The following is a 12,205-nucleotide window of genomic DNA, read 5'->3' as shown; positions in this document are numbered from 1 at the left end:
TGACAATAAGGCCAAGGAATTGATTACGGACTTCAGGAAGGGGAAGTCAAGGGAATACACACTAGTCCTCATTGAGGGATCAGCAGTGAAAAGGGTGAGCAGTTTCAAGTTCCTGGATGTCACCATATCTGAATATTAGGCCCAAAATATTGATTACAAAGAAGACACAATAGTAACTATACTTCATTAGGAATTTGAGGAGTATGGGTTGTTACTGAAGACATTCACAAATTTCTACAGATGTACTGTGGATAGCATTCTTACTCATTGTGTGATCATCTGGTATGGAAAGGCCACTGTGCAGGATCAGAAAAAGTTGCAGAAAATTGTAAGCTTAGCCAGTTCCATTATGGGCACTAGCCTCTCCAGCATCGAAGACACCTACAAAAAAGTGATGCCTCAGGAGGGTGGCATCCATTATTAAGGACCCCCATCACCCAGTACATGCCCTCTTCTCACTGCTACCATCAAGGAGTAGGTACTGGAGCCTGAGGACACACACTCAACATTTCAGAAACAGCTTCTTCCCCTCCACCATCAGATTTCTGAAAGGACAATGATCTGAATGGGCAATTAATCCATGAATAATATCCCACTTCTTTGGCACTACTTATTTATTTTTATTATTATGTAATGCAACGTACTGCTGCCACAAAAGAACACATTTCACGACAAATGCCTGTGATACTAAATCTGATTCTGATTCTGAGTACAGGTACATAGTTCTCTGAAAGCTGAGTGGTGAAATAGGTATTTGGCATGCTGGCCTTCACCAGTCAGGGCAATGAATAATGGAGGTGGGATGTTATGCTGCAGTTGGACAAATTTTGATGAGACCACACTTGAACTATTGGTCATATAACTGCACTTGGTTTCCAAATTAGTAATGTTTTTCCTGTAACAGGGTGACTGCTTTGGTTTTGGTAAAATTTACAAGAATGCTGCCAGGATCCAAGGGCCTGTGGATAAGGGGAGGCTGTGCAGGTTAAGACTTTATTCCTTGGAATGTAGGTAATTAAAGAACGACCTTATAGACATGTATAAAATCATGAAGAGTATAGACAAAGTGAATGCACATAGCTCTTTTTTAATTGAAAGGAAGGGGAACTAAAAATTAGAGGCCATAGGTTTAAGGTGAAAGGTAAAAGACTTGTAAAGGATATGAGAGCCAGCTTCTTGTTCCTCAAGATAGTTGATTTTAAGTAGCATTCCTGCCACTATTTTCTAATCCTTCTATGCATTCCATTAGTGGAGTAAACACAGCTTGCCCATCTTACTGCAGTAAGTAATAGAATAGTACAGCACATTACAGGCCCTTCGGCCCACAATGTTGTGTCAACCCTCAAACTCTGCCTCCCATATAACCCCCCACTTTAAATTCCTCCATATACCTGTCTAGTAGTCTCTTAAATTTCACTTGTGTATCTGCCTCCACCACTGACCCAGGCAGTGCATTCCACGCACCAACCACTCTCTGAGTGAAAAACCTTCCTCTAATATCCCCCTTGAACTTCTCTCCCCTTACCTTAAAGCCATGTCCTCTTGTACTGAGCAGTGGTGCCCTGGGGAAGAGGCACTGGCTGTGCACTCTATCTATTCCTCTTAATATCTTGTACACCTCTATCATGTCTCCTCTCATCCTCCTTCTCTCCAAAGAGTAAAGCCCTAGCTCCCTTAATCTCTGATCATAATCCATACTCTCTAAACCAGGCAGCATCCTGGAAAATCTCCTCTGTACCCTTTCCAATGCTTCCACATCCTTCCTATAGTGAGGTGACCAGAACTGGACACAGTACTCCAAGTGTGGCCTTACCAGAATTTTATAGAGCTGCATCATTACATCACGACTCTTAAACTCTATCCCTCGACTTGTGAAAGCTAACACCCCATAATGAAGCTCATTTCTCACTACTAGCCAAAGTCCATAAGATAGAGAATTTTTGACAATTCAGCTAGAGACCTCCTGCAATTAATTTGATCTGTATTTAACTATTGTATTGTTTTTATTTCTTCTGGGAACATCTGCATCACTGCAAGGTAAGCACTCATTGCCTATCATGAACTGTTGTTGAATTTTATGATTAGCTACCCCATTTCTGAGGGAAGTAAATGGCCAAATATGTTGCTGCAGCTCTGGAGTTATATTCCCGAGCTGCAGCAACATCACTAGGGCCAGAAAGGAAAAGAAAGACACATTTCCTATAGGACATTAAGAAATCTGTTGGGTATTAATAATAATCTCGTAGTCTCATTATCATTATTATTTAGACAGGCTTTATATTCCAAATTTATTTAATTAACTGTATACTAATTACCCAGCAGGGATAGTACTATTCAAGCTTGTATCTTTAGGTTATTGAAGTAGATTATATATTATATGTTCAGTAAAATAATCACCATGTAACCATACCAAGACATTTCACTCTTAAGATCATCAATGAGACTTAGACCATAATTTTTTAACTACAACTTGTAATTCTTCTGTACCTTGCATTCCAATTTATTTGTATACTGAGATCCCCAAAAAGAGGCTTTAATGAAGTCAAAAGACAAAATAGATAAATACTTGAAGGTAAAATAATTCCAGGGTCTTCGGAAGAAGCAGCACAATAACCTCTCACAAAGAGTCAATTGAGAGACAGTGGGACAATTGTAACATAGATCCTCCAAAATTGTAACAGATTTTGTTCATTGAGATACACACAATGAGTTTGAGCTTCACTAAGGAACAACTCCAACAAAAAATAACTAAACAGCTTTAAACACTTCATATGCCCTTTCATGACCTCTAAAGACCCCTTGCATATATGACTGCAACTCTAACATCACTCAATAATCTTGATCCAACATATAAACCAGTCTGTTTGAAGATAACCCATTCTCCATCCTCTACTCTTAAGTATTCTCTCCTCAAGCAGAGTGCATGGTGGCTGTGAAGTAGCAACTCATCAAAGTCTTGCTGGCTCCAACTCCCAGACTTACAACCTTCAATTTCAAGAACAAGAGCTGCCAATGTATGTGGATGCCACAGTCATAAAGGATATTGAAAAGAAAATCTATTTCTACTCTTTTTTCTTTTTGTTCCTGAACTAGATTCCTTATCCATCATGGAAAATCTTCATCACAAGAACTGGGGCTTTTCAAGATGCCTGCTCTCTACATTCTCAAGCAAAATTAGAGAGGGCAATGTCTGGCCTTGTCAGTGAAGCCTGCGATCCACGCAAGTTCTTGCTCCTGTCCTCCAATTCAACTGTAAAGCTGCCTGGAGTGTACTGGAAATTTGTCAAGACTATGCAAATAGCTCAGACCAAGAACATACTGTCTGCTTCAACACCTATCAAAGACCAGCAGGGTCCCAAAGAGAAAAATCACCTTACTGATTATTCAGAACTTCCTTCAGTTAAAATTGGCAAAACCAAAATCATTCTATTCCTTTAAAGCATGAAATAATTTGCATTTATATAGCATCTTATTATGTCTTTCAGGATATCCTAAAACACTTCACAACAAATTACTTTGAAATGCTATGTATGTGAATGCAGTAACCATTTGCACACACCAAGGTCAAAGAGAACAATGAGATGAATTGATCAGTTAATCTATTTTTTGGTGGTGTTACTTGAAGAAAGAATATTGGCTTGGACATCTGTTCATCTTCAAATAGTGCTATGGGATCTTAAATGTCCACTTGAATAGGCGCAAGATCTCATTTTAACATTTAATCTGCTGAATGCAGCTCAGGCTTAAAAAGGCATGGGAGCTATAAAATGAAAACAGGCACTTGAACCAACCAGTTCTTGTCAGTGTCCATCTACCATGAGAGAACAGTTTTAATCACTTTTAATTTGCACATAACCTCGGCATCTTTTCTTCCATTCACTATTCAATCTAATTTTGAATGTTGGCAAAGCTTCTATCTCAACCATTAAGCCCAGAAAGGAATTCTATAGCTTCACATTCTTCAAACACTGTTAAATGTAATTTTGCATGAATAACCCTTCAGTCTTGAATGGTCTTCTATTTATTCTGTCCCATCTTTGTATAATTTTCCATGATTTTGACATAGTGCTTCATAACTTACATTAAACTGATGATCTTGCACCTATTCAAGTGGACATTTAAGATCCCATGGCACAGGTCGTTCGTTATCCTTTCTGCTTGTTAGCGACATTATGGGACCATCTTTCAGTGCATTGGCCTGAAATGCTAACTGGCTTTCACTCCATGGGTATACTTTCAGTTTCTGTTTCAAAGCTCCAGTATCCATGCAATATTCTTCTTTCACAATATTCGAGAAGTGGTCTCATCAAAATTGATTGTAATCGCAAAAAAAAATCTTTATCCCTGCACTCCAGTCACTATCCAAGAAAAATCAAGACATCTTTGCTCCTTTATAATAAGCCTGCAGACTCACAACTCTCTAAAATATATTTCCTTCAAAATTGCTTCCTGGAAGGACTTTATTCATTTTCCCAGTTCTTGCATTTTGTTGGCCAGAAAGAACTACAGTCTATAAATCAGTGATTTTGAAAGAATCAAGGACAGTGAAAGTGGACAAACCAGTTGTCCTTGTTCTTCCCATGGGAACAGAAGAATTGGGGCTGCCATTTTGTGAAGCTGCTCTGCATCATCTATTTTGTGAACTGGTTTTCCTTAGCTGGATCAATATTCTAACAAAGAAGCAACAATACTCTAGAAAATCTGATGGACTAGAGATAATGTCCGAATATGAAGTTATCTGGAATGATATAACATGCAGGTTTACAAATTATGTGGTCTGTGTCTGCCCTGAATGATTCAAGCTGTTTACTAGTTTGGTAACTGATTTAGAAAAAAAAGCCATAAATTACCAGTTGTCACTTGTGGAAGAAGACAATAAATGGATGTTGGCTTGGACCAAAGCCAATAAGAAGGTGATATAGGTCAGTCAGTTGACCCACTGCTAATGAGACTGAAATATGATATTTGAACTTGTAAGGAAAGAATATAAAAGCAGATGTTTGAATGAAATGCAGAAACATCTCTCCAGGGACTAACCACTGAGGAAATGGAGTATCCCACAGACATGTGGAGATTAGATTGGGTCTCCTTCTCTGGATATTACCTTTTCTATTCTTTGACTGTTCATGGATGGTCAGGAGAACTTAGTAGGTGTGCACAGAGGTACTTGGGTGTGTAAATTCACATGCTCTTCAATTGAGACAATAAAGGCACTTGTTGGTAGTTACAGATTCTCTCGGTTCCTCTCTGATCTGATCATTATTACTAAGGGGTAGATCCCTGTATCATTTTCAGCTGTGGGGTGGAATCCTTCCATACAGCTGCCTCTTAGAAGTTTTCCTTCTCCAAGGACTGTGATTTCCCCTCATCCATAGCCTAGAGATCACCTACATTAAATCTCATCTGTTTCCTGCTCCTCTACTCTTAGCTCCTTTCTATCAGGCCCAAGCAAGGATACAGATCCCCTGGTCTACATCTTGTACCCATCAGGTTACACATTCAGTGGATCAACTTTTCTCATTTCTGCCAACTTCAACAAAATCGCCTTAATTCATGATTTCATTTGGCACAAAGCAACTATAAACCTATTAAACTCTGAATTCCTGAAGTGATGTTTTACTTGAATAAAATGACAAAACATACCTGATCCAGTTAGAACGTGCCCCAATAAAATATCATTAATTTTATAAATAATATTTTGAGCCTTTCTCTTCCTTGCTACATGCACCAATTCCAGTTTTTAGAGAAACAGCTCCTTTTTTTTTACCAATACTACTCAACAAGCTGCCAGGAGATTTGCAAAAGATGATTTACCTTGTTTTTCTGTTATGGAGAAACTGTGAGCTTGTTTACCTTCTCCCTTGATGATGTGGCTTAGATGAGCAACACAAAAGTCCTACTTACAGTCTCTCACTTTAATATTTTATGGTATGAATTCCGTTTTGCCAATACACTGAAGCATATGATACCAGGAGCGGATTTAAGGACTTGGTAAGGAATAAAGAGAGGTATGTTTACATTCTCTTTTTATTTAAAAAATATAAATGGTATATTGGTAATAATGGAATAATTTTGGATAAAAAGTAGAATCATTTTAATAAAAGTCACATATACATTATAATTAATAAGCAAATAGTTAATTTGTCAAGTCTTTAATCAGTATAAAACCAGTAATACAGCGGGTAATTCTGGCATGACACAATTTTTCAAAGAAATCATCCAGATAGTTTGACATAAATGTATAAGTGGTCTAGATTATCAATAAGAAGAATTTATTTATCTTAGCTGAGGGATCAAAAGGGTAGGGATGTCTAAAACCAGAGGGCATGGATTTAAGATGAGAGGGAAAAGATTTAAAGTGGAGCTGAGGGCATGTTTTTCATAGTGGATTTTGGAACAAGCTGCCAGTGGAAGTGGTAGAAACAGGTACAATTACAGTTAAAGTAAAAAACATTTGGATAGGTTGCTGGATGGGAAATGTTTAGAGAAAAATGCACCAAGTGCAGGCAAATGGGACTATCTGAGAACAGCACCTTGGTCGGCATGGACAAATTGGGCCTAAGGGGCTGTTTGTGTGCTGTATAATTCTATGACTCCATTGATATATAATTCATGCCTATGGTACCTCTTGCATATTCCTTTTTCATGACATGCTGGCCCCTATGTGGTGAAATAACCAGCAAGTTTTGAATCTTTACGTAAAAGATAAAATTATAATATGCTGTATTTCATCTTTATAAAGATGGAAAAAATGTTTACTTTTCCTTCATCTCAATTCCTCTTTTTCCATTGTCGGCAATTTTCTTTGATAATTTGGCCAACGTATGCAGCACCTTATATCTTTAATCCCAACAATGAGAGCCTGGGAAAAGGCAAGAACTACAGATGCTGAAATACTAAAGTAAAAACAATTAAGTCAGGCAGCATCTACAAAGAAAAGAAGGAGTAAATGATTCAGAGCAATGACAATTCAACACAACCTGAAACTTTAACTCTGATTCGCTCTCCACATTTTCCACCTGACTTGTTGAGTACTTCCAGCATTTTTTTGTTTTATTTCAGAATGTTGTGCTTTAGTTATGATTCTTTACCCAACCTATTCAAACTCTCAATCTACAATTTTTTTTACTTGACCCAACACTTGTTTTGCACTTCATGTAAATGGGTGGGCTTGATAAAATTTAATACTAATTTGCACCCAAAAATATTGCCTGCATAGTGTATATGACTAGAAAAGAGAGAAGTGGGAAGTTCAGCTTTGTACTGGAATGCAAGTACAAAATAAAATAATAACATTGGCCAACATTCAGAAAGACTAATGGTATCACTTGAATTTTCTGGGGCAAATATGCCACAACTGTCAAGCATTGGCTGAACTTCTAAACCTAATGTTCTCATCAGAATATTTTTATTCTTACATGCATGTCTGATGAAAAATTTTAGTGCAAACAGTGCCTGGACAATTTGAGATTCTTCTTTATAATGAATGCTGAGAAAAGCCAGAAACTGGAATTTAACTGATGTAACCCCATTTTCATTTCTGTTTTCATAACAAGAAGTGTAACGGGCAGCCTATCGTGCAATTAGTTATGTGCAATTTGACAGTGCTCTCTGTAATCCTATCCTATTTGTTCGTTTTTTACAAGTCTCAGGAATTACTTTTATTTTCATACTATGTAACTTTGATTGCCATAAAGCCCTCAGAAATTCCAGGTGGGTGTATCAAATAAGAGACATAAAAAAGTCAGCAATAATACTCTTACCTTAAAATGCTGAAGTTTTTTCTGGGTCTCTGCTGTTCCTTCTTTTTCTTGCAGAAGGCAAGAGTTAAAGATGAAAAGCTCTGTATCTCGCATCCAACCTTTCAATTCTTTGATCCTGACATCCAGCTGCCTCACTAGGCTACTGCTTTCAGGTGACAGAAGATTGCATGCTCCTGCACCATTTGGCCCCAGCGCTGCATCCTGAGTCTTCTCTCCAAGTGTTTTCTGACACAGCCAAAGGGAAACATCAATTAGCTTCATGTACTGTCCTTATTTTTAAGGTGGCTATTAACAAGTCACTACCTTATTGACATACCTTCCAGCTGGAAGTGCCACTATCTTTAAAAGTCCAATTAAAATGACATCTGAACCACAGTTCAGACTACTGCAACAGAGCCATCAAATACATAGAATATCAAGACATTACCAAATAACAAAATGCAGTATTAATTCATTAATTATAATTGTGCTGCAAGTTTAAAAACTATCACAAAGCACACTGAAACCATCAATTAGATGATAATCCCCATAACTAAACTAGCCATTCAAAGCATATTAATCTTTGGCAATATTCTGAGTAATAATAGTTACTGTGTTGGACGATGGATGTGGGAACCATGGCATCCAGCCACAATTAAATCATTATATACAAATGATACCAGACTAATCTATTTGAGAAAAATGTTAGGTGAATAATTCTGGCAATTGAGTTTCTGAGATCACATGAATACTAATAATATAAAGCCTCACAGTGGAATCCAGATTTAGCTATTGTTTTCTGCTGTGACAAATTTACCAGCAGCATCAGACTCAATACCCTGAGAGAGTAGGTTGCAAAAAAAGAATTTATTGCTACTTTTTGTTCAGGAACACTTTGCAATCATAAATTCTTCATAAGCAGAATACTTCTGAGAATGGTCTGTCTTCATAAATATACGACAGAGCACATCAATTTCATTTAATTCACAATTTGTGGCAGCACAGCAGATGCCATTGCCTTTCTTGATAGGGTTGTTTAATATGCAATTGCGATGGAGTAATGTGCAGCACAGGGGACAAAATTTCTTGGATTAAACTCCACGCACCACTGACATTTTATTTTATCATTTTCTGTTGTCTGACTGTTCATTCTAGATGAAAGCAACATTAGATTCTCTCTCATTTTAGTTTAACTCTTTCTAAAGTATTTTTTGTTTCTTATTTATGTCAATTCAAATTAAATAGCAAAAATGTTGAATACTTTTGTTTTGTGTTTGTAATATAATGCATTACTTTTAGCTATGACAGATACAAGCTGCTAAACATTTACAGCTACACAGACTCCTGGCGTAATTTAAACATTATAATAAAAGAAAAGGAATTAAATTCTGTTTCCTTCATATGAGCCAGATACAGCTCAAATTACCAAAGCATGCAATTCTCATTTTCATTTTGTTTTCATTATTTTATTGAAGAGCAACTGGAACATTCTGATACATTAGTATAAACTTATAGTATTTACTTAATTAAACAGTTTGTCTAATGTTGTAATAGAATGGGTAAATGAAAACGGAGTCAATGAGCAAAAAGTCTAATACTGCAGTGTTTTTCCTTTGTGCACAGCAGTGATGTAATGACATGTTTGGATACAATCTGAGTATTTGATTATTATTCCTCCCTCTCTTCCTTTTCTTATCTGTCACTACTGCCTCCCTGTTACAGACTCACATTTAGCCTAGCTGCCTGGTTAGCATGAACTGCAGAATTTTTGAACCTTCTGTCAGTGCTTAAATTGTAAAATATTGTCCCTTGCAGAACAAAGGTGTCCACATTGGATTTCTTGTGTTGTGTTCACAATGATCTATTCGTATTTCTAGGCAAGACTGAGAAACTCACTTAAAGATTATATATTTTTAGTTATGGTAAAATTCCAGTTTCTGCGTTTAAATTAGAAAATAATCTGTGTTAGGGAGGAAGAAATATAAGCATGGGAAGAATAATAATTAACAATGGTATCTCCTTTCTCACAATCTGCAAAAATATTCATACTATGTTGATTTTTAGAATATCAGATCTGCTGAAAATTTCCAGCACTTCCTGACTTTATTTCAAATTTCCAACATCTGCAACACTGCTGCCTGATCTACTGAACATTTTCTATGTATGATCATACAATATTCTTCATTGGATAACCTCACACTTTTGATCTGCTTGTTTTATTTTCCATTATATTACAAAACAGTTCAAATTCAAGGAAAGATTATGATTACTTCCAGAAGAAAATGCAATAAAAGCTTTCCAAACTGGACATTGTACAATGTGTCATGAGTTTATCACCACTTTGTTACATTGTTGTGATTTAAATTGAGTGTGCAGCTCAAAAAAATTCCTTTCAGAGAAGGCATCCCATTGGAATGCAAACGTACAAACTACTCAGTTACAAGAATTCTTGGGTGAATTTGAAATGTGGGAACATGCATTGAATCATTCCTGATTGAAAATTTGTAAATAAACCACGGTTTGTATGGAGATACTTGTTAACATAAGTTGTGCACTAAACAAGCTGTAACTAACTTTAGATGCCACTGTACTTTTACTCTGAAAGTTCTAAAACCCTAGATTTTCTTAGTTTTGATGCATCCTTTGGTGACGATGAGTCATGCACACATATGAATTCAGAGCTGGAGTAGGCCACTCAGTCCCTCAATCCTGTTGTGCCACTTAATAGCATCATGGGTGCTCAGATTATAATCTAGACCATACATTCCCCTCTATACAACCTTGCTATTCAAGAACAGCAATAGCTATAGGCCAAGGGGGGACTCAAATCTGCTCCACCATGTCTGTTCTAATCCTGGCCTCAGTATTCCTTTCTTGCCCACTCCCCCTAAACTCTCTGACTCCTGTGTTATTCAAGTATCTCTTAACCTTTGCATTGAATACATTCAGTGCCTCTGCTTCCATAGCTCATTGGTTAAAGAATTCCTAACATGCACAACCATCTGAGAGAAGAAATCCATACGTCTCAGTATTGAGTAAGTAACCTCTTTTTCTGAAACAATGTCCCCTGGGTGAAGGTAACTACTCTGGGTCAAATGTCCTCACTAATCCATCCTGACAAGCCCTGCAGAATCTCTTAGTCTTCAATAAGATCACCTTTCATTCATCTGAACTCCAATGCACAAACTGCTTAATTTTTCTTCATAATGCATCCCAGGAATCAACCCAGTGATCCCTCTTCCCACTGCCTCCTGTGCAAATATAAGATACCTTAAATATGAAAACCAAAACTGTAACAGTTCTCCAAGTATAGTCTTATCAGATCATTGTAGTTACATCAAAACTTCCATGTCCCTTTACCATCCACCTGGCTTCACCTATCACCTTCTAGCTTGTCCTCCTCCCCCTCCCTCCACCTTTTTATTCTGGCAACTTCCCCCTTCATTTCTAGTTCTGACGAAGGGTCTCAGCATGTAATGTCAACTGTTTAATCATTTTTGCAGATGCTTTCTACCCTGCTGAGTTCCTCCAGCATTTTATGTGTGTTACTTCAAGAATTGAGTTACCCCTACCATAAAAAGTATTCAAAGCATCTGTTTCTACCATTCATTGAGGAAGAGGATTCCAAAGGCTCATGACTCAAAATGTATTCGCCCCTAAAATCCAATGTGAGGATTGTAACGTATGGTTACACTGTCTTCATTCAATGGAACACATCACTTGCCATGTTTGAATTGCTAGATAATTTTCATAAACTCAAGGAGATTCTGCAGATGCTGGAAACCCACAGCAAAATGCTGGAAGAACTCAGCAGGCCAGGCAGCATCTACAAAAACGAATAAACAGTCGACATTTCGGGCTGAGACTCCTCATCAGAACTGGAAAGGAAGGAGGAAGACACCAGAGCAAAAAGGTGGAGGGAGGGGAAGAAGGACAGGCTAGAAAGTGATAGGTGAATCCAGGTGGATGGGAAAGGTAAAGGGCTGGAGATGAAGGAATCTGATAGGAGAGAAGAGTGGATCATAGGAGAAAGGGGAGAACAAAGGGCACCAGGAGGAGATAATAGGCGGGTGAGAAGAAGAAAGTGGCCAGAGTGGGGAAAGGAAGAAGAGGGAAGCAGGAGGGGAAAATAAATAAAAGAGAAAAAAAAATACCAGAAGGAGAAATCGAAGTTCGTGCCATCAGGTTGGAGGCTAAATAACTGGAATGAGGTGTTGCTCCTCCACACTGAGAGTGCCTCATTGTGGCAGAAGAGGAGGCCATGGACTGACATGTTAAAATGGGAATAGGAACAGGAATTGAAATGTTTATCCACTGGGAAATTCCGCTTTTGGAACATGCAGAGCTGTTCAACAAAGTGGTTCCCCCCAATTTACATCAGGTCTCACCAGTAGAGGAAGTTGCATCGGGAACACCAGGTACAATAGACAGCCCCAACAGATTTGCAGGTGAAGTGCTGCCTC

At 37.8% G+C, this 12,205-nt stretch overlaps 1 protein-coding gene across 1 annotated transcript in view; it reads right to left on the bottom strand.

Moving 5' to 3' along the window:
• Positions 1–12,205, bottom strand: part of akap6 (A kinase (PRKA) anchor protein 6) — a 341,777-nt gene that overhangs the window by 75,427 nt on the left and 254,145 nt on the right. The window contains exon 10 of the mRNA XM_059987823.1: positions 7,764–7,988. Within this exon, the coding sequence (XP_059843806.1) occupies positions 7,764–7,988 (225 nt within the window). The remainder of the gene's footprint in view (positions 1–7,763; positions 7,989–12,205) is intronic.

This window comes from Hypanus sabinus, chromosome 2 (assembly GCF_030144855.1).
Source record: "Hypanus sabinus isolate sHypSab1 chromosome 2, sHypSab1.hap1, whole genome shotgun sequence".
Lineage (NCBI taxonomy): Eukaryota > Metazoa > Chordata > Chondrichthyes > Myliobatiformes > Dasyatidae > Hypanus > Hypanus sabinus.
The sequence above is the reverse complement of the archived record's forward strand: the minus strand, read 5'-3'. Positions and strand labels throughout refer to the sequence as shown.